The sequence below is a fragment of the Chaetodon auriga genome, chromosome 20 (assembly GCF_051107435.1).
Source record: "Chaetodon auriga isolate fChaAug3 chromosome 20, fChaAug3.hap1, whole genome shotgun sequence".
In the NCBI taxonomy this organism is placed as follows: domain Eukaryota; kingdom Metazoa; phylum Chordata; class Actinopteri; order Chaetodontiformes; family Chaetodontidae; genus Chaetodon; species Chaetodon auriga.
In genome coordinates, this window is record NC_135093.1 from 10712821 (window position 1) to 10735271 (window position 22451).

Below are 22451 nucleotides of genomic sequence, written 5' to 3' on the forward strand. Positions count from 1 at the left end.
ATAAACAAAAGGCAGAGCGGAAACAGTTCAGAGAATTTATTTTACAAAATAAGGCAAACTAAATCCAAAAACAAGAAGGTTACTGGGAAACATGACTCGGATCAATAAAAACAGATATCAGGGACCAGAATAGGAATTACTCACTATTCTCAGGGAAAAAGGAAAGCCACACTGACTTTAATAGATAAGGGAGGAGACTAATCGGACAGGTGAACACAATCAAACAATCACAAGGGCGGGAAAACACAGGAAGTAAACTATGACACACAAGGGATGGCTACAAAACAAAACAGGAAATAACAAAACTAAGAGGTCCGGATCCTAACACATTACTACTTTTCTCTAATGATAATCATTCACCAAAAGACTGTGGTGTGTGTTTTTTAACTTCTCTGACTGGAGGTTGGGCCACTCAATTATGGCAAAAATTAGAATCATGCTTGTTTACCATTTATTGACTTGACATTTATTGAACTTTTAAACAAAGCTGAAAAATAAATGTCTTATAAGAATAATAATACTTTTTCTTAATATATGACATGTATTATAATGTCTGGTATATAAAAATGTGAGCGAGGATTGCTGAAATGCGACTCTTTCATCCTTTTCGGCTGTTCCAAGCATCGGTACCATAACTTTGAAGTCGTTGGCTAAAGTTTTCGGAAGTTTTTAGAAGTGACTGCTTACTTGACCGCAGTGAGCTGAACTAATTGTTTACAAACACTTTTCTTTCTTCCACATTTCTGCAAATGCTTATAATGGGAAAATCAATGTAAATCAATGATCCAAAGCTGTTTCAGGAACACATCAGCAACCTCTTCACACAGATGCATCTGTTGTGTACTGTTTGTCGAAATAGGTCTCTGAATGATTGTAATCAAATCAGAAAATACAGTAGCATTTTAAAAGGTTTAATTTTGGCTTCAATGGCAGCAGGATGTGGATTTGGTTAGTCAGTGATCCACTTAGTGTTAGGTGGACGATATGGACAACACACACAAACACACTCACTGACTGTATCACTTTCAATGTCACACCAACTAGTGCTGGGCATTTTTGGATTTTGGTCATCTTGTTGGAGATTAGAAATTTTGTGAATAAAGGATGTTAAAAGAAGTGGACAAAAAAGTTCAATGACTTACCTCATGTTCAGATTAACAGTAACAGTAATTTGCATTACATTGCAGTGCCGTGTAGACATTAAGCCATAATCTGATTTTTGTGGTTTCTGCCAGCTTGCAACAACCACAGAACCCTCAACTGTGTACAAGAGAAAAAGGTTCATCCTTATCTACTGTAATATGTGGCAAGGACTGGGAGCAACAAATGAGATCCATACTCCATACATACAAATACTTTATTTATGCTTTTAACCTTCATTATGCATGATTATTTCTGATTTGAGAGACTGAGATTGAATGAAAATAATTACCACAAATAAACTAAGGATACAATTAATAAACATCATACACAGAGAATACAACAAAGGGCAAATGAGTTCAACTTTAGTATGCTACATGTTGCTATCCCCTCACCAAAATAACAAAACACAAGGAGAAATGAATGAGGCGTGTCAAATGGAAATACAAACCAAATGTAAATGTACAGTATGCCCAGTGATTTCCTGAGGATTCATGTTTCACCCATAATTACTTCATTAATCATTTTCATCATCATTGTTAATTCTTATTGCAAATGAAAGACTACTTAGCTTAAAATAACTGAGCATTCTTAAATGAGTTCACCATGATTAAGCTACTGCTGACTGATTAATATGCTGTAGTGTAATATGTATATGTTCATCATCTTCTTTGATCTCTTTATGTCAGAGTTTTGGCAGTCAGCAAACTGACAAGCATGATCACCAGTGAAACAGTCAACTGGCCTGAAGCATTTCTCATTTTCATCATCGTGCCTGCAAGAGAAGAACCAACATTTATGCAAAACGTATCGATCAAGCTGTATGTCATCTACAAGAGTAAAAACGTTCTGAAAAGTTAAGCGAGCTTTACCTGTGTTATCCTGCCTCAGGACGAGTGGTCCTACTGAGATGTCTGCAGTGGCATGGTAGGATATGTCCCTCTTGAATCGCCTGAAGTGACCTGGGTAGCAGTGCTGGAGGAAAACAACATTAGAGACTTCTGCTGATGCACCTGTAGATAATCTATTGAATTTTTCTACAAACACACGCACACAAATTCAGTAGTACTTACAGCTGAGCAGTTGTTATTGCTCAGAAGACACAGGTGAACCCGGCAGTGAATGTAGACAGATGAAAAGTTGGTAAAGGTGAACATCCTGAATGAGAATCGGGCCACAGTGGAGATGCCGTTCTGAACCAGATCAACTGTATTATCTGATGGATTAGGACACCTGGAAGACAATGAAAATTGGAGAAGATACAATATTATCAGGTGGGCAATAAAGTGAAGCAACAGGGTTATATTGCAAAAGAGAGGGTGGGTTTTTTAGACAATCAAGAACAAGACATGAACATGCAAAGGCAAAGTCAAGTTGAAATATCTCCTTTACTGTGCAGTAATGAGATCCCAGCGGACAGGGTAGTCGGCAACGTTGACAGGTGTGGCCCAGCAAGAGTCCAGAACGGTGGAGATCTGCCGTTCATCGACTCCTTCTGTCCGGACCTCCACATAAAACCTCTGGTCAACTTCCATTTCTATGTTACTGTCGCTGGTCAGGGGGAAGCGGAAGCCAGCGTCCTGGTAGGGGATCATCCTCATATGATACAGCCCCTGGCCAGATGGAAGCTTCTTCCTTACAATGCTATGAAAAAACAACACATAATGTGACTACACTTGAGATGGAACAGTTTCCTGCCAGGTTCCTGGTAACTTCCAAGCTGAAGCTACTCGTTAATTAAAACTTAACAGTTGTGCAGTGAATCCAATTCCATAAAATATGCTGGACAAAGTCTTAAGGGGCATCTTTGACACATTCACATTTCACCTACAGAACAGGGACATACTCCCCTGGCTTTGTTTTAGTATTGTTGGTTTAGATGGTAGGTGTATCAAATACAACATTTAAAAGGAGATGTTATGGTCACCTCTCTACAGGGTTGATGCCCACAGCCATAGACAGGGCCTGGTCCAAAGGGTATACACAGGAGAAACGCAGATGAAGGTTCTTCTGGCGACTGATTAGACCGTTATGGGGGTCCACATCACCCTGGATGGTGTTCTCATAGATGAAGTGGGTTCCATTGCTCTTAAAATGGAAATAACAAAATAGTTGATTATAATTGTAATATGTCTTACAGAGTACCTTTCTATCCAAAATGTTGTTCAGAGTGTGCCAATAGTTTGTCAATGGACTCACCCTGAGAACTGTCCCACACAGGTGGTCGTCATTGTCAAACTGGAACACCAGTCGTCCATCCTGGAGAGTCCCTTGGCAGGAGTCTTCCTGGAGATGGAGGGAACTAGAGTGGAAGCCAGCCTCAAAGAGCTGGCAGCGCGACAGGGACATGATGCCTGAACTACTGACACAAGTGATGGACGAGTCTATGAAAGAAAGAAATAATTTAAAAAAATAATAGTTTCTGTAGTTTTTCTATAACTTATCTAATAATTAGAGCTGCAGATGGAATTTTAAGCTCTGTGATTGGATATTCTTTGCAGAAATATACATCAGAACTCATAGTTGAATTTCACCTCAAAACTTTATGCACCTTGGACTTTTTATCAAAGAACCAGATGTTTTCAATGGCAGTTGTTAATCTTTTGTACTAATGATTTAACTGGGTGAGTTTTATGCCATTCCAAGTCGTAAGTGTTTCAACTGTGAGTAATGGCATCTATGAGCAGAATTAGTGGGACTTTTACCTCTGAAACCTGCCTGAAATAGCTCCCCCCACTTGAGAGATTAGTGTTTGTTTAGTGTTAGTGTAGTTAGTGTTTTAAGAGGAGCTGCCCTCACCATAGCTCTCATTGTTGGGCCGATGGTGGTGCTCATCACAGAAGCAGCCATAAACACCGTCTTTCTCGCCACACCACTCATACTCTGTGCAGTTCAGTTGTTCACAGGGGTCTGACTCAGCTATGGAAACAAAGTGGAAAGGATGAGACAAGGAGTGGTGAAACTGACACAAAACAAGCAACAATCAACACATTTTCAAACAAGCAGGACAGATGGCAAGCCTGATTAAGCTAAGGATTTATTTTCTCATTTATTATCTCGGCTCTTCATAAGACCAATGCAAACATACCACATCGCAATGCTGGCCGCCACTCAGGGATGTTCAACCCTTGAACAGAGCAGGTTTCCTCATAGGCTGAGACAGCAGAGCACAGTATGCCGTTAGCTTGAGTGTAGAGGCAGAGATCGTAGACACAGGAACTGAAAAAAGGCTCGGGGTCAGAGTACAGGTGACAGGCACTGAATGGGCCGCTAGTGTTGGCGATGACACTGCAGAGCTCAGAGTATTCTTCCTTAAAGGGACAGTTGCTCAATCCATCACCACTCTTTTCATCTGTGGATCCACATCTGAAAAGGACACATGCTGTCATTAGCGTCTGCTGCAATAACATCCATAGAATCATGCATACTGCTTTTCATCTCGGCTCACCCTGGCTGGCTTGTGGGTGCCTTCCAGCTGTGTCCAAAGTCATTGTCATTTTGTGCCAATGTGCCATTGGGCAGCACTTTGTCATCTGCAGGGTCACTGTTGAAGTTTCCACACATCCCGGTGACTCTGCTGTCACGGTTTTGACCAACTCTGACCAGTAAAGTACTCCGGCCATCAAACTGGACTATCAGGTCAATGGTGTTGACCACAATGTAGCTTCCCTGCCTTACTACTTGAGCTAATGTTCCCACGGTGGTGGGAAGAGACACCTCGTTTGCATTCACCTGAAGGTTAGAGAGAGACAGGACAGAGGGCAATTGGTTTTCAATGTTTTCACCTGACAGATGTAGAAAGTTGTTCGTCTTGAAAATAGTTAACAATTTACCGTTACTCTTCTGTTGGGTCCAATTCTGATGTTTGCACTCTCTGGTTGATTTGAGAGGTATATGTCCACTGCTGAGACAAAAGACACACGGTTGTTGCCACGGTGATTATTGGTGGCTGTTACCTGAAAGTGGGTTTCGTTGGTTCTGTGGTTCACACTCTCAGTAATGATGTAAGAGCATGTTCCCTGGAAATGAGCCACTGCCCCATCCAAGGTGATGTAGTGTGGGTCCCCCCACACAGTGCAGGTTGACATTGCATCGAAACAGCCCAGCTGGCCGTTTCTGATAGCACACACTTGTGCAGGACTGCAAGGTGCAGCAGAACAGCGCAGATCATTGGGAGCGTGGCACTCACATCGCTGGGAACAACCTTCTGTCCAGAACGACTCACCAGCCTGCAGCATAGGAGAAAAAGAGATGCATAAAATATTATAAAATTGAACTTTTGCTGCACTAATACATGAAAAGGCTGCTGAGGGAAAAGGGGAGTGGGATAATTAAATGTTGCCTATCACACATTCATAGTCATGTGATACACCACATATTTATGCAAGATTCACCTTTGATGCATCACAAGCTAAGGCAGTGTTATGAAATGGTATGCATTTCCTGTCTCCTAAGCAGGTGAGGTTGCCTCTCCAGTCCACATCCCCATTAGTCAATTTCAACACAAGTGCATAACTGATGGACTGTTGCTTGTCTATGTCAAAATAATCCAACACTACATACAGTACAATTTTAACATTTGCGCCTTATTTTGGCGCTGGTATACGTGCAAAGATAACAGAAATTGTCTGACCAGTTATTCAGGCATAGTTACACAAATCTAGTGTTTTATTGATTCATGGGTTTCTTACATTATAGTAGGAGCCATCATATAGGCAGCCACAGCTTTCTACAGGGATACAGCTTGCCCCACTCCTGGCAAAGCCTTCATCACAGAAACATCCCTCCGCGCAAACCTGCTCACAGGTGGCATCAATGCTGCTTGCACAGGTGTGGCCACAGTCTGTACCACACAACTCATAATGGCTGTTGGCTGGACAGTCAAGTTCTTCATAGATGAGAAAAGAAATTATGTCAATGAGAGAATTTTTTTTTTTTTTTCAAAACACCTCTTCGATCATTTCTTCGACTTAACTGAGCTGTGGATAAACAACACATTGACAGGTTGACTTACTGCAGGTGGTGTTCTGTCTCCACGGGTAGATTTGAACATTAGCAGACTGACAGGCACTGACATATGCCTGAATGTCTCTGCACAGAAGATCTTGGCCATCATTTCCCGACACACAAACATCAAACACGCAGTCATTGAAATATGGTGTTGGGTCCACCTCCTCATGGCAGAAGCTCAAGGGGCCATCGGCTGCCTGAATCACCTCACACTGAGCTCTGGCAGGTAGGTCATTGGTACATTGTGGGCAGGAGGAACCACAGCCATCACTGCAGGTGTAGTTGCCAGGCACCTTCCAAGCTGTCCCAAACTCATGTGGAGCAGTGACCATCATTCCAAATGGGGTGATGAACTCATCATTTGGATTTCCATTGAAGTTTCCACAAAGCCCACATGTCTGACCACTATTGATGGTAATAATTAGAGAAAAGAGAGAGATAGATAGATATAAAGATATATATCTACAAAAGTCAGGCTAATGAGGGCTGATTAGGTTTTAAGTTTACATAAACCTGTAATTTGAAGGCACGGAGATAGACACTGTACTCCATCCATCATACGTGACACTCAGACCAAAATCAGCACTGACAAATGTGCGAGATCCAGTTGTATAAATGGACACTCGACCTCCATTCAAGAGAACTGGCACATTTTTAGTTATTCCATTTACCTGTGCCATTGGAAAAACAAAATTGGAAGAACAAGACAGTGTCATTAGTTGATACCAATATTGGTCGGACACATTTTTTCGAACAATTTTTTTCCAACAACTTTTTCTGGTCACTAGCCACAAAATTCTTTTTTGTAAAGTTCCTCTTATCGATTCTTCAGATGAAGAATATCTATCATGGCTCAGAAATGGTTCAGCTCACCTCAACCGTACCGCTGCTCTCCTTTGACATTCGGACTTCATAGCCCCACACATTCACAAAAACTTCAGTTGTGATTGAAACTGGCAAGCCATTCCATGGCTCATTTTTTGCTTCCACTGTAAAGTAATGGAGTTCATCAGTGGTATTACACAATGTCGCCAGAACATAGCGGCAGGTTCCCTGGAAGTCATAGGCCTTGCCATCAAAGGTAAGGTAGTGAGGGTCTCCAGAGGCAGAGCAGGTGCCATGAGGGTTGGGATGGCAGCCATATTCACCCTCCACCACACGGCAGGACTCCTGGGGACCACAGGAGTTTGGGATACAGTAGACTGCCCCAGCAGTGCCATCACATGTACATGAGCTCTGACAGTCCTCACCATCCCAGAACTGTTCACCCCCTTGCCGATAGCGTCCTTGGTGATAGCATCCACAGGATGTTGGTGGAACACACTGGTTCCCATTGAGGATTAAACCATCATCACACTGGCAACCTTCCTGACATGTGGTGTCACAGGAGAAGGGAAAGGAAAGGCTGGGGCAGGCGGAAGGACAAGTGGTTCCACAGAGTTCATAATGGCTGTTCAGAGGGCAGTTTTGCTCTAGAGTAACACAAAATAATTGAAGGTCAAGCAAGGTCAGTGGATTTATTTTTATTTTAAAGCCACTTAAATAAAAAGGAGGGTAAAGTGCCTACCACAGTCTGTTGCGTTCCTCCAGTGTTCAAGTGCAACGCCCTTCTGTTGACACATTAGCGCATAATCTCGTAGGACCTCACACAGTGCTGATGCTGGATTTTTTGAAGCACTAATGATTTGCACACATGCATCCATTTGCAGCCATGGGTCCAACGTGGCCCAACACTGGGTAAATGGCCCATGTGGTGAGCTAAGAATGCCACAGTACTCGCTAGAATTGTAATGTGTTGAATTATCGTTCACACTTTCCACGCATTGTGCAGCAAGGGAGCCATCTCGCCAACTGTCGCCAAAGACCTGAGAGCTGTTGACCAGGAGGCCATTGGGAGTGCGGAAGTCATCATGTGCGTGACCGTTGTAATTACCACAGAGTCCACCCAGTGAGCCATTGTAGATGCCAGGTGCAGTGACACGCACAAAGTGAGGCCAAACTGTTTGCACAGTTACACCAAAGGAGGTGCGAAGGATGATACTGTGAATGCTGCTGTGGTAGATTTGGATGTGATTGGACGCTGAGGTGAATGGTAGTCTGATCATCTGACCGTCAACCTAAAGGGCCATTCAAATAGCTAGTGTCAGACTGATTGGGTGACAACATTTTCAGTTTTTTGGGGGGAAATAGTTCTCTTTTATGCATTACTCACAATAAGATTGCAACATTCAAGACAGAAATCATTTGAATTCTTAGTAAAATCATCCTCTGGTGTCAGCACTATTTTTTTCACATCAGTTTTTGAAATATATTATTTAGTCACTCACCTGAACTTTGCTGCTACCTGTCATTTCAATGGAGATTTGTGTACCCTCTGCCTCAAACTTGAGCAACCGGGCAAAACCCTGCTGGCCTCTGGGCACTTTTTCTGCTGTCACCACAAAGTGTGGGTGATCAGACAATCCCATCACCTTGGCAAGGGTCAATCGACATGCCCCAGGATACTGGTATGCCACTCCATCAAATGTGTAATATGACCCTGGGCCCCTTGTCCAGCATGTTGCGTAGCTCTTTGGTCTGCACCCTCTTTCTCCTTCCACCACACTGCAGGATTCAAGTGGGCCACAATCATGGGACTGACAGCTCATGGAGCCATAACTGCAGCTACATTGTCTCCCACAGTCCTCATCTAGTATTACAGTTTGTCCAGAGCGGTAGTAGCGACCCTCGAAGCTGCAGCCACAATCAGCATGAGGGACACAGACCCCAGCACTAAGGATGTAGCCTGAATTGCAGATGCAGCTCTCTTGAGGAGGTAGAGGGCAGTTGTGGGGCGAATTGGGGTTGACACAGGTAGCTGGACATCCTGTGCCTTGGGACTCAAAGTGGCTGTTGGGTGGGCAGGGGATTTCTATAGAAAAAAATAAAATCAGTGTTGAGTTCATGGACAATTTACTCAAATGATATTTTGAAATCATATTGCTTGACTGACAGACATACCACAGAAGCCTTGTTTCCTCCAGCTAGGCAGCTGTATACCCTTCTGTTGACACTGACTTGCATATGCATTCAGGGCCTGGCACAGAATGGGCTGGTACCCTCCTCCTACACACAGATCGTACACACAACTCTCCACAAAGGTCTGTGGGGGAAGCTGTTCATGGCAAGCAGCGAAAGGTCCAGAACTGTTCTGGAGGATACCGCAATGGACAGCATTGCTGTACAAAGCTGTCTGATCATCAGTACAGGCAGCACATCCTAAACCTTCGCACTGTGCCTCACAACCAGGCTCATCATCCCCTGATGCTTGCCAGCTGTTGGCAAAATCCACATCAGAGCTCACAATCTCGCCTTGACGGGTTCGAAAATCATCCTCTGGGTGATTGTTGAAGGTTCCACACAGGCCACACGTTGCATTATAGTAGGTGTAAGGCACACTGATCCTGACATAATGGTTTGTGTCGTAAGATACCTCCAAGCCAAAGTCAGTGCTGACAACCACAGAAAAACCTGACTGATAAACCTGGATGGCACCATTGTTGAGAAACAGAGGAGTGGCTGCAAAGCTTCCATTAACCTGTGAGCAAACCAGCAAGCATGACATACTTGTGAAAATATTAAATAAATAAATATATTGTAGTAATTGGAGAAGTAGTCATTTTTGCTAACCTTAGCCTCACCAGGATGCCCCTTCACAAGCTCAATAGTTTCATTATAGACATACACTTTAACCAGTCGTGTCCAGGCAACATGAGTGCTTCCCCGGTGCTCATTCTTGCCCTCTACTCGATAGTAGGGCAGCTCTTGACCACATTGCTCTGACAGAACGTAAGTGCAGGTGCCTTGAAAGTGAAACAATCTGCCATCAAAGGTGTAGTAATGTGGATCACCACTTATGGTGCAAGAACGTCTCTGCACTGTCTGGCAGGAGAACTGAAAGTCACTCGGCATGCAGATTTGGGAAAAGGAGCAGGGTTGGATGTTACACTGCAGGCCATATGAGGTGCAAGTGCACTTCTGTGCACAGGTGCTGTCGCTCCAGAATGAATCACCCAGTAGCAGGGGTACGCCTTTGAAGGAGATGAAAAGAAAAGTGCCATTGACTTTAACACACAAACACTATTACCATTTAAACCATTTGGGGGGGGGGGGGGGGGGGGGGGGTACCTTTTAACTTGAGCATTGCTCAAGCATTGCAGTACATTGATATACTAATACAAATAACACATTTAAAAAATATCTAATGATTAAAAAAAATATGTAGAAATATGCAATTAAAGCCTGTATCTGTTCAGTGCACAACATAGTCAGCCTATTAATTATTATTTCAAAAACGAACATAGATTTATCATCAGACTTACCAGTACCGTTATGGAATGGTAGTCATATATGCACGATAAAGAAGTAATGGTGAAAACACACTGGTTTTGGCCTTACCATTGAAATTGCAGCTTCTTGATCCATTATCTAACCGAAAAGCCCAGCGACCAGGTACGTTGACATTGCTGCTCACGAGGAAACTTGAGTTGCTGCCAGTTGCATTGTTAGAGAATGATCCAGGGATGGTGAAATGGTGAACAGAGTTGATTGTGTCATATCCTGCCTACATGTCACAAAGATAAAAATCATTTTAGGTTTTATGCATTTGTACATTTCCATTACTGCATTTTAGTATATCTAAATAAGCACAGCAACTTATTTACACATTTTGCAATATACTGCATATGATCTTAGTGACTCTAACCTGTACATTGTGATATGATTGGGCTATTATCCCATAGTTCATCAGCACAAAAGAATACTGGCCACCAGAGATCAAGACAGCTTGGACTGTAGTTTCCTGGAACAACAACAACAACAACAACAAAACTGTCTTGTGGTTTCTACTGTGAATATGGTAATAGGTAAAATACATATACACATCCTGTGTATTTGCTCATTCAGAACGAGGTGACTCACTGTTCCAGTCATTGGCCAGTAGGCCATTTTATACCATGTTGCAACAAGGACCCAGGAGGCATTGAAGTTCAGCAATGGGAAGTACTCATTGATGTCTTGTGTAGCCCGTTGCAGAACATTGCCACTGGTGTATTGGTTGTAGTAGACCAGACCGTTTATTCTGTTATCAAAATCTGTCCAGAATGGAGCAATGACATCTCTGTATCCATACATTGGAAACCTTTGGGGGTAGTAACTACTCCACGGGCTGTTAAAGGTCATGTGTCCATTGTGGTTCACCTGGAGACAAATAAAACCAGAAACAGAAATTTGTATTCCTCCATGAAACCAGATTACCAGATTTTGTAAAAGCCTTCAAAAGATATGGATTTCATAGTTTGTTAAAATTGTTTTTACATACGTAAATCTGATAATAGGACTTTCCAAAGTAAACAAAAGGACGTTGCAGGAGAATTTGAGGGGAACTTCCATCAAGTGCTGGAATGGTCGTGAACCCAGCAACTGGGTAGAAGTGCTCTAGATATAACAAAGGAAAAAACAAGTAGAATTACCATCCACATTGGCCTTATTGGCAAATGTTGCAGTGTTTTTCATGTTTAACATCTCTCAGTCAACACATCTAACCATTAATATCCATGTTTGATTCAATATACAAAATATGTTGATGGTATGATTCATTTTTGTGGATTTTTTTAGTTCAATGTAACGACCAACCAAAAAAGACCTTAACACAGAGAAATTTTGGCATGTCATAGAAGGATAGATGGAATTGAAAAAAGATTGTTTAAGCTTCATCTTACCGAAAATCCCTGGAGAAGTCACCTGAGGAGTCACATGAGGAGTCCCCTGGGAAGTCACCGGAGAAGTCACCTGAGGTGTCCCCTGAGGAGCCACCTGAGAAGTCACCTGAGAAGTCACCTGAGGAGTCACTGTGCCTATGAAAACAAACACATAAATACAGTTGGATAAATTCATATAAAATGGCAATACAGAAAAAGTCAGCTAGTGAACAACACATGATGACCTTGTCTGCCTATGAAAAATGGAATTGGATAAATCAATAAAAAACATCAATAGACCGATGATTGATTGAAAGAGTATGAACAGATGAAGAGGTTTTTTAAGCTTCAACTTACTTGAATCCTCTGAAGGAGTCGTCTGAGGAATCCCCTCAGAGGTCACCGTGCCTATGAAAACAAACAAATAAATGCAATTGAATAAATGAATAGAAAACAACAATGGACAAAAGGTCAGTTAGTGAACAACACATGAAGAACTTGTTTAGTCTGAGTGAACTTTACATTGTGTCAGTACACCATCAGATCACTGCTGGGTGTAGCTACAGGTGAATCAGAGTACATTTTGGAGCACTTCCCAACTGCAGCCAGAGGGGGGCGGTGAGACACTGCCTTTCAAACTGGTATTAAGTTAAGTGCCATATCAAGGCGATGCCGCAGCAAACATGAGCACAATTAGGGCTCAGTGAGTACACACCATTTGTCAATTACACACGGATTTGGACAAGATTGAAGCGTTAAGAGTATAAACAGATGAAAACTAAGAGGTTATCAAAGCTTCAACTTACCTGAATCCTCTGGAGGAGTCCCCTGAGGAGTCCCCTGAGGAGTCTCCTGAGGAGTCCACTGAGGAATCCCCTCAGTGGTCACCGTGGCTATGAAAACAAACACATAAACACAATCAATCGTGAGACATTTCGGAGCACTTCCCAGCTGCAACCAGAGGGGGGCGGTGAAACGCTGCCTTTCAAACTAGTATTAAGTTACTCTTTACATATGAAAAGATTAAAACAGCCAGCTGTTGGGCTTACAGCAAAGCAAACATTTCCATCTGCTGTCAGAGTTTGATACCTCATCAGTCTCCACACCTTAAGCTTCAGCTGTGCTCTGTGAACGTCACACTGTCAATTGTACGATTATAACAGAATTCATGTACAAGACTTCAGGTTCTGTGCTGTCAGTTTATAGCCATTATTCTTGATTATTTTTTTTCATCTGCATAGTGCATGTGAAATTCCTATATTCTCTCTCTCTCTCTCTCTCTCTCTCTCTCTATATATATATATATATATATATATATATATATATATATATATATATATATATATACACACACACACACATATATATATATATATACACACACACACACACACACACACATATATATATATATATACACACACACACACATATATACACACACACACATATATATATACACACACACACACACACACACATATATATATATATATATATATATATAGATAGATAGATAGATAGATAGATAGATCGATAGACACACTTGTTCCTGCTAACAAACAACTATGCAACAGTGGTATTAAGCCAGTGTAAGTTATAATTGTGAAGCAGTAACAACTTTGAGCTCATGATTTTAAACATGATTGCATGTCAGGTCTTTTAAGACTATGAATAAATGAAAACTAAGACATTATCAAAGCTTCAGCTTACCTGAAGCCGTCTGAGAAGTCACCGTACCTATGAAAACAAAATGCATTATTCATATAATGGACAAAAATGTCAGACTGTAACGTCAATAGACAAAAAGTCAGTTTGTGAAAAAATAAATAAATGCATCAACAGAAGTAAAGGTGAATTTAATTAATTTGATTTAATCAAATACTTACTTATCATCACCAAAAGGAGCACAGCCAACATGGTTTGACCTGCCATCCTCCAACGTCCAAAATCAAACCCTGCTGACCAAATATAAGAAATTAAATTCTAGAAAAAATAAAACCAACCAAACCAAGGATGCACGGCCCTCTAACCCTTTCCTGCATGGTTTTAAGAGCAAATGATGTTTCGAGACTTCAGTGCATGTTGATCCAGATCATGAGAATGAAAATGGAAGTGCAATTATTTCTGAGGAAATGTTTAAAAAAAGTCTTGCAATGCTCAGAAATTCTGTCAAAGATCCTGCATCTGCACCAAAAACAAATCACTAGTTCATAAGCTCAGCCTTATTTTTTGTGATATTTCAGAAATGTTATTACACTAACACATAACCTGTAATAATGCTATAATCCAGTTGGAAATAAGCACCAGTTTTTATCCCCCACAGCAGTCTGAAGATAATGTCACACAAAAGATTAATTACCTGTTCTTATGTGCGTCTTGTGTCTCTCCTCCGCGTGAAACTGCAGGGGCTGCAGCGAGGCTTTATACAGTAAAACCTGGCTCGGATCCATGAACTTGTTGTTTGACCAGTTACAGGAATTCAGATGGAAAAAATACAATTGCTTCCTTATAACATTCCATTGTACATTAAGAATAAGGAATTATCAGACTGCATTGAGCAGAAACAAAAAGTAAATGAAATATTCCACCAAAGGCTTTAGTACTTCAGTACGTTATTAAAAAAAAGTGTCAAGATGCTTGTTCCAGAGGGGCATTTTGTTAACATGTTATACCACAAAACAATAATGGTCGCCATTGTAGTACCGCCATAGAAATGGGACTAATCCCTCCTTTGAAGACAACTATTCAGTACTTTTCTTATAAATGTGGTCAGATAACAAAAACAAATGATCACCTTGCAGCACTGTGCTTGTCAGAGTTACATGCTGAGCACATATGACCTGCTCTTTGTTTAAATCATTACCTCTGATGACGAGGTTCACGGTCCATTTTTTGAGTTATCTGGATATCTTATAAGTATCTCATCAAAGGATTGGTGTGATTGCATTACAAGGAACATCGTGGTATTAAGATATTTTTAGTTTTATTTGCCCGCATGTTTTGAAATGCCCATTCAAAGATTTGCGCCTCCATCCCTGTACAATGCGGGCGAATGGAATTCTGGAATTCCTTTTGTGGTGTTGCCAATATTAAAAGACGTTGAAAAAACACTTCAGTTTTCCAAAGACAGTCAACAAATTACTATCACGGGATGTATTTATTTGGTAGTTAATAGTTCCAGTCCTCAAACTTTTTTTTTTTTTTTTTTTAACCACTAAGGCGATCACCCCCTAACTTTAAACATAAAGTTATTTAAACCTAACCAAACCTTAACCATGGGGGCAGCAGGTCATTTGAAATGTTAGTAGAAGGGCTTGTTTTGGAAGTTACTGACTTACAACTCCTTTGTAGGTCATTTATAGATGAGTACTTTCTGTTCCAAGGCTTGGTTGTTTTGTTTCTGTTTTGTTTCTGTTGAAAGGTTACGAATTGTTCGTCTGCGCAGTTGATTTTGGACTGCGCACATCAATAGCACAGTCAAAACAGGCAAAGATAAGGAGCTTTTTATATGAAAATCTTTTAAATCATTGGCATAAAAAAGCTGCCAAGTGATCAAAAGAAGTAACTTTTCAAGTGAGTTATGAGGTTATTTATCCACCAGTGACAGTTTGCCTTACTTTGGTTACTTTCTGAATGTGCATTGTTATTCCTAGTTATACAGTATACATGGAAGAATTAAATAGAAATGTAGTGAATTCAGTTATTCACTTTAATAACTCGGCAAAACAAAGTAAGCTTAAGATCTTATCTTCTATTTGCCCCGCTGTAGGAAGCATATATGTTACATGTGTTTATTTATACAGCACAGAAATGTCAAGAAAGGTGATGAGTGATGGCATCTCATCAACTGAAAACACGTTCAGTGTTCCGGTACATGCACAGAAACAAAGACTAACATAAAACAATGTACGACGGGTTTAAGTAAGATGCAAGACGCTCTGCTGGTCAGTTGTCTTACTTGAGTAAACATTTTTTTCATGAGTCAACATTTTAGCTTATTTCTCGCCTATTTTTGAAATCACGCAGCTTTTAGATTTTATTATTTTCGTTATTATTATTGTAATAACTCAGCCACACCTAACAACAAAGAATTCATTCCCTGTCAGTAGACCTTGAAACCGGGCGTGCATCGATCTCAAAATGAAACTATGTCTTACTGGAAAAACAATGTTGTGAAAAGAAAGAATCTGTAGAATGCGTATATAAATAAAGGCAACATAAGTTCCCATCAGTAGGCTTGCGGAGTGCTGTGTGCTTCCTCATATTTCACGTATTTCCTGAAAAAACAAGCAAGCCTGACCACAGCTAGCATTATCGCTACAATCAGGTTAATTAAAAAGGAAGAAAAGACATTCGGACTCCTGTGGAGTGGTGATCATGGGGTGAGGAAGTCATCATGTGAGACTTTCCCTGAAGCTTCCCCAAAGCCTGCGTTTTCCCCGATTGATGAGTCAAAATTGTGCTGAAAAGAGTTCCTTCCTGATGAATCTAATAACCGACTGAACGAGTTTACTGCTTATGTGCCTGTTGTTTGTTGTTCCGTCGAACTTTTGCATAACTAACTTTACATAAATAAGCAGAAAAACAGACTAAAGTGATCCTTTTTTTCATTATTATGATTTTATCGACTGATCAAAACTCCCTGGTGTGTACTAAATTCAGGCCATTAAAAGCACAGCAGCTACTGTGGCTGCACTGTTCTCATATCAGGGTATGAAATACAGACGTTTTGTCACTGCCCTCTGTCTCATGCAGACGCACAGGTTACCCTTTAGCATCCAAGCTTTCAGCCAACTCACTGTAATAGTAGACACTCAGAGCGACATGACGTAGTAGAAAGAGCAAAAAAAGTCCTCATATGGAGCAGTTCAGGGTGGATCGATGGGTCAAATGCCGGACTTTCACTCAGGAGGCTGGGATTTGTGTCCTGTTTGAAACCAAAAATCAACGTTGACCTCTTTTAAGTTAACTAACTTAAGCTATGTCACAAACATGAACCTATGTATCTTTTTCTAAACTTAACCAAGCAGTTTTGGTGCCACACACCGAAGGTTACCTTGTGCATCTGTATTAGATGCACAAGGTTCGTAACAAAGGATTGGCATGGTCTGGCAATGTGAAAGCAACAGATTGTTTTACAGCTGTAAGTCTGGTTAGTCTGGTTGAGTCTGTGTTTTACTTTTCTTCTCTGTGATATGTATCAAGCTCGTGATGTACCAATTATTAAATGGCAATCATTCATTTTATGTTTTTGAATATATAGTGTGAAAGATTTCATGACACCCTCTGGTAAGACTAAACTGATTTTTTTGAAGGGTCATCACAATGTTGGCATGTTGTTCTGAGATTCACAGCTTTTAGGCCAGTCAGTATAAACCAAACCTCTCTAACCTGAACTGGAAGTGACATTTGATGACTTCTGAATCTTCTTCCTGACTGTAAATCTAGGGCCAAAAAAATTGACTCCAAGAAAAACAAAACTTGCAGTGACCTGAGTCACGAGCGAAGGCACATTCAGGGGAGGTGGGACATTTTCCAGGTGCAACCCAATCCTAGAGTCTACGACCCAAAAGCATTGAGATTCTTCTTGTTTGTATAGTGGCACGTGATTTTTTGTGTTTTTTTTTATTTTGTTTGCGACCACACACCCGCACTAACCTACAATTATAGCAGGGATTTACAAGATGATGAGTTGTTGAGTCAGATGATGGAAGTCCCAGTGACCGTGACTGCGGCGTACCACAAAAATCTGGGTCTTGTGTATACAGCCTCAGGGGAAGTGACTTCCTTTTTAATATATAAACTGTCATGTCTGTCTTGTCTACTCTAGGCATATGACAAAGGTGGAAAGTCATCTTACTAGTTTAGAACCAAAGGCACAATCAATGCGACCACACACCTGCACTAACCTACAATTTTAGCAGGGATTTACAAGATGATGAGTTGTTGAGTGAGGTGATGGAAGTCCCAGTGACCGTGACTGCGGCATAACACAAAAATCTGGGCCTTGTGTATACAGCCTCAGGGGAAGTGACTGCCTTTTTAATAAATTAACTGTCATGTCTGTCTTGTCTTCTCTGGGCATAAGACAAAGGTGGAAAGTCATCTTACTAATTTCGAAACAAAGGCACAATCAATATATGTTCAGAAAAGGCGGGTCCACTATTAAAGCTGACAAGACAGGATTAGCTTCTCTTACCACTCTCAAACTGATTGACTGGTTTTACTAAAGTGAGTCCTGTGAAATGATAATGCTACATTACATTAAAAGCATCTTAATATTGTATAATATTGTACAATAGTGTACAGTAAAACAGACTACTTGATAACATTGTTTTAGATACAAGAAATTAGCTTTAAAAACTGTTCATTTGAGCCAACACAGTTCACTTCTAATGCTCATCATGGACAGTGTCTTTTAATCCAGCCTCCACGTTGGAGCCCAGCCCCCTTGCTAAAACACATTGCACACTATCAACACTTCTTGATATTGTATAACCCCATAGCCGGTGAGAGGAAACTTGGAGTCATCTCCAGGAAGTACACATGGAACTTCAGATTACTGATCTTTGCACTTTGTAGAGAATTGAGATTGACTCCTCTAAACCCAGTAATCCATCTGATATGCAGCAGCTGGCTGAGATCCATCTAACATGGAGCAAATCATTATTAACTTAAGTATCTTTAACCCACATGAATTCACAGCTTGAGGCAGACAATCTCCTCCAGCAGTACTGATAAGCAGCAGATTACTTTCGGTGCATGGAAATAAGGTTAGGTAATATAATATAAGATTAAGGTTTGCAGTGTGTGCAGCTGAATATAGAACCAGTGAAGCCCATAGAACAGGATCTCAGCAGGTTATAGTAAACCAAGCTGCCACATAAACCCATTGATTTGAGTTGAAATGTGTAGAGAAAACATGATATTTTGGGTTGAGGTCCCTATAAAGACAATTTTATATAGAAGCTAGAAGAGCAGTCAGAGAGCGCAGACCTCCGCCAAAGGCCGGTAGTCCACTCTTAAGGTGCAAACCTGCAAGCTCAACCACTATATGTCTGGATATATTTCCAAAACTATTAGAATTTGGTACCATGCAGCCAAACTGAATGAGTTCTTGATGTCTCGTTCACTCCTGGCATACAGCGTGATGTCATCCATGCACAGGAGCTGGCTATTGGTCGCTCCACTTCTGAATCTGCATCCATAGGCACTCTCTGCAATGATCTGGCTAAGGGGGGGCTCAGGCCTATGCAGAGGACAGTGCATCTCCTTGCTGTATGTTGAACTTGATGGTGATTTGTGCAGTGGTCTTGTAGTTGGCTTCCAGGGTTGTTTGTCCCCGCCGTATTGAGCCCTTGATGCAGGTTATCAGTGCACTGACAGCCTATTGGCACTGAGTAGTAGGCCTTCTTGATGTCAATCCAGACGGTGCTAAGCTTGGTCTAGAGTCTTGGGTGACTGCTCTATCGACCGGTAACTGGGGCGTTGACCCTCTGGTGTTGTTTCCAGTGCCCCTCTGACCTTTGCTCATGCACTGACTCATGTTGGAGATTCTCAATCGCCAGCTGTGACGGCAGCTTCTTATCTTGATGATAGATATTTAACAATATCTGGCATCATTTTTTGTGTAAGGTACATTATTTTCTACGGTCATGTCTTTAAAAAATAATCCTTACTTTAAAAATAACAGTTTCATTTAGTTTTCGTCACAGAACTGAATGAAATACTGAGAAATAGGACTTATGTATATGTGGCCACAAGATGGCAGTATCACATTGTGTTGGGTTAGTTTGCCTTCTAAAAACCATGAATGAAAATAACTTTGCATTTACCAAAGTGTTAATTGAAGTACTTCATCACCAGGAACATAATGCAAGATGTTCTTCAGTGACAGTAAGAGGGGGAGGAAGACTCCAGGCAGGAGATACAGTGTGACATTGTTAACACTGCATATCCTTCAAGGGAATATGTGTGTGTGATTGGGTGGGTGGGTGAGTGAGAGAAAGAGAGGGGGCAGACCCAGCAAAACTGAGTGTTAAAAATCTGGAGATCTGAGAAAGCCTCCCAGTGCGTGAGCTGTGAGAGGAAGCTGGTCCGGCAGTGTCTCTCCCAGACTTTAACGAGGACGGAGCCGTTCAACATGGACACCCAGACGTTAACTCGACCTGAATGAACTTCAGGTGAGAGTGGATGGATCTCCAGACAGGGATTTATGCAACATGGAGATGTTTGCCAGGCAGTGCTTTGTTTGGATACTTCTGAAAGGAACCTTTTGTTTGGTAAGTTGAAAAAAAAAAACACAAATTGCTGTCATTTTCAACTACATTTTCTACATGAGGCACTAAAAATATTAGTTATTTTATTATATTTGTTATTTAAATTAAAAAAAAAAAATACACCAGAAGCTAATTAACTACGGTGCATTATTGGAGTTTAATCTAACAACGGTATTTGTGGGCAGTTAAATGCTTCTCACAGGCTCCTCCATCAGTAAAATTCTCCACAAGTTATTTTAGATTTGATGATTTTTGTTGCCGCACTTACACAGATAAGTCAGTTTGAATGCAGTATTTTTCATCACAGTGTTTCTAATGTGACTCTGATGAATATTTCCAGTCTGTTTTTATAACATAACAGAAGTTTTTGGCCGTGCTTTCTCGTAGAATTTAGATTTTTAGGGAATTAGAGAGAGTATCAACTGAATCTAGCCTTTTGTTTTTGCTCAACTTATAAATTCCAGTTGCGCTCAATGTCCAAACTTCTCTCCTGACTTTCTGTCCAGTTGGTTCTTGGGCAACATCATGGCAACTTCAGCAAGAGAGCATCACCTGACAACAGAGACCCAGACCCTCCCTCACAGAAAAGCCGGGCATCCCAAACTGGGGGTTTGATTCAGAATACCAAGCTACCCATCAGTTCTTTCATTCCTCTCTCAAAGGAGGGACTTCTGGAAGTACTTGGAGGGAAAAGAAATCCCCACTCATACTCCAGCCCGTCCTTAAAGACAAAGCTCGGTCCCGCCATGAAAGTTCATGAAGCCTCTAAATTCTCCAGTACGTTCAGTTGGGGGGACTTTTACTCAAACATCAAAACTGTCAAGCTGAATCTGCTGATCATGGGGAAGATCGTGGACCACGGGAACGGCTCTCTCGGGGTCTACTTCCGCCACAACTCCACAGGTGTGGGCAACGTCTCTGTCAGTCTAGTCCCACCAAAGAAAGAGGTGGAGTTTGATCTTGAGCGGCAAAGTGTGGTCACCCCCAAAGACTCGAAGACATTCAACTGCAGGGTGGACTACGAGAAGACCGAACGCAACAAGAAGGTGATGCTGTGCAACTATGACCCGTCCAAGACGTGCGCTCAGGAGCAGACCCAGAGCCACGTCACCTGGATGTGCTCCAAACCTTTCCAGGTCATCTGCATCTACGTGTCTTTCTACAGCACAGACTACAGACTGGTTCAGAAAGTCTGTCCAGACTACAGCTACCAGAATCCAGGAGCCTACCTGCCCACAGGTTGAACTAAGCATGATAGAGATGTTTCAAGAAGTCCAGTTTGAGCAGCTGTGAGATATGAGAAGTGGAAGTTTTTAAAACGATTCCAAAGTTTAGCATTTCTCTGGAGAATATGTTTTTCCCCCCCGAGTCTTACAGTTCACCAGATGCTGTATAGTATTTGTTTTTAGTGAGATATCTTGCTTGTTGTAGACTACAAGAGTTGTATTAGTCAGTTTTTATGAAATGCATATATTTAGGGCTGCAGCTAATGAGTCTTTTCATTATAACTGATGTGATGATTATTTCTGGCAATTTTATTTCAGTGTTATTATTTTTATGACAAAGTTTTATTTTCTATTTTATTATTTTTTTTATGACAGAAAGTTGTGAAAAATGCTCACCACAACCCTCAAATGATTTGCTCAAAACCCAAAGACCTTTTGTTTCAGGACATCTATAAAATTATTATAAATTATATAAATTATAACAATTATGTGATTCACAAAATACTTGCCGATACCCAGTAATCCTTTCAGCTCCACACATAATTTTTCCCACAATACTTTGCTGAAGCTAGACAAAGGCACTGTTTTTTTTGGTTTGAGAGAGTTAAAATATCATCATCCTCTGTTGTTTTTTGTTCATAATGCCAATGGCATCATTCAGAATACTTTATACAAACTCACTCAGGCTAAAGTTTAGCTCTCATGTTTGCTATAAATGAGGAAAACTACAGTTTCAGGCTTCAGCAGGTTATAAGCATGCTTCTTAAACATTGCTTGGCTGTCAGAGTGCCGTGCGGTGATTGGTCCGGCAGAACAGTGAAGTGGACGTAAAGAAGTATTCAGATCCTTAAATAAAAGCAATAATACTGCGCTGTAAAAAATACTCTGCTGCAAGTAAAAGTCCTGCATTGAACATGTGACTTAAGTAAAAGTATGTAAGCATAATTCCGAAAATTTACTTCAAGTATCAAACAATGGCCCCTGTGACTGTTGTTCTATTACATATTAATGACTAATTATTGGTTGAGGTGGAGCTCATTTTGTACTATTTTGTA

The 22451-nt window shown here is 41.0% G+C and overlaps 2 protein-coding genes across 2 annotated transcripts; one reads left to right on the forward strand and one right to left on the reverse strand.

Annotated features, from left to right (window-relative positions):
* Nucleotides 1-588: 588 nt before the first annotated feature.
* Nucleotides 589-14356, reverse strand: LOC143339020 (alpha-tectorin-like). Its single transcript, XM_076759995.1, has 28 exons — nucleotides 14251-14356; nucleotides 13778-13849; nucleotides 13602-13628; nucleotides 12695-12781; nucleotides 12246-12296; nucleotides 11910-12044; nucleotides 11510-11625; nucleotides 11110-11388; nucleotides 10895-10990; nucleotides 10588-10753; nucleotides 9820-10220; nucleotides 9151-9727; nucleotides 8478-9061; nucleotides 7718-8267; nucleotides 7024-7622; nucleotides 6664-6821; nucleotides 6155-6555; nucleotides 5832-6028; nucleotides 4974-5369; nucleotides 4589-4872; nucleotides 4229-4506; nucleotides 3940-4059; nucleotides 3340-3524; nucleotides 3068-3228; nucleotides 2533-2784; nucleotides 2214-2373; nucleotides 2013-2115; nucleotides 589-1915 (listed from the first exon to the last, which is right to left on the reverse strand). Exons 1-28 carry the CDS (start codon nucleotides 14339-14341, stop codon nucleotides 1821-1823), a joined length of 6621 nt encoding a protein of 2206 aa, XP_076616110.1. The 5' UTR covers nucleotides 14342-14356; the 3' UTR covers nucleotides 589-1820.
* Nucleotides 14357-20075: 5719 nt separating this feature from the next.
* On the forward strand, nucleotides 20076-21549 carry LOC143339197 (neurexophilin-1-like). The gene is made up of 2 exons (XM_076760297.1): nucleotides 20076-20173; nucleotides 20677-21549. The coding sequence occupies exons 1-2, from the start codon at nucleotides 20114-20116 to the stop codon at nucleotides 21412-21414; spliced, it is 798 nt and encodes a 265-aa protein (XP_076616412.1). The 5' UTR covers nucleotides 20076-20113; the 3' UTR covers nucleotides 21415-21549.
* Nucleotides 21550-22451: the final 902 nt, after the last annotated feature.

What these genes read in the sequence shown, in the direction of transcription:
- LOC143339020 (XM_076759995.1), bottom strand. Translation starts at nt 14,341, where the DNA reads ATGGATCCGAGCCAGGTTTTACTGTATAAAGCCTCGCTGCAGCCCCTG. An exon ending in ATGATGGCTCCTACTATAAT is followed by an intron (nt 5,370 to 5,831) that starts GTAAGAAACCCA and finishes CCTATGCTGCAG; the next exon opens with GCTGGTGAGTCGTTCTGGAC. An exon ending in GACCCAACAGAAGAGTAACG is followed by an intron (nt 4,873 to 4,973) that starts GTAAATTGTTAA and finishes TCTAACCTTCAG; the next exon opens with GTGAATGCAAACGAGGTGTC.
- LOC143339197 (XM_076760297.1), top strand. Translation starts at nt 20,114, where the DNA reads ATGGAGATGTTTGCCAGGCAGTGCTTTGTTTGGATACTTCTGAAAGGA. An exon ending in TGAAAGGAACCTTTTGTTTG is followed by an intron (nt 20,174 to 20,676) that starts GTAAGTTGAAAA and finishes CTTTCTGTCCAG; the next exon opens with TTGGTTCTTGGGCAACATCA.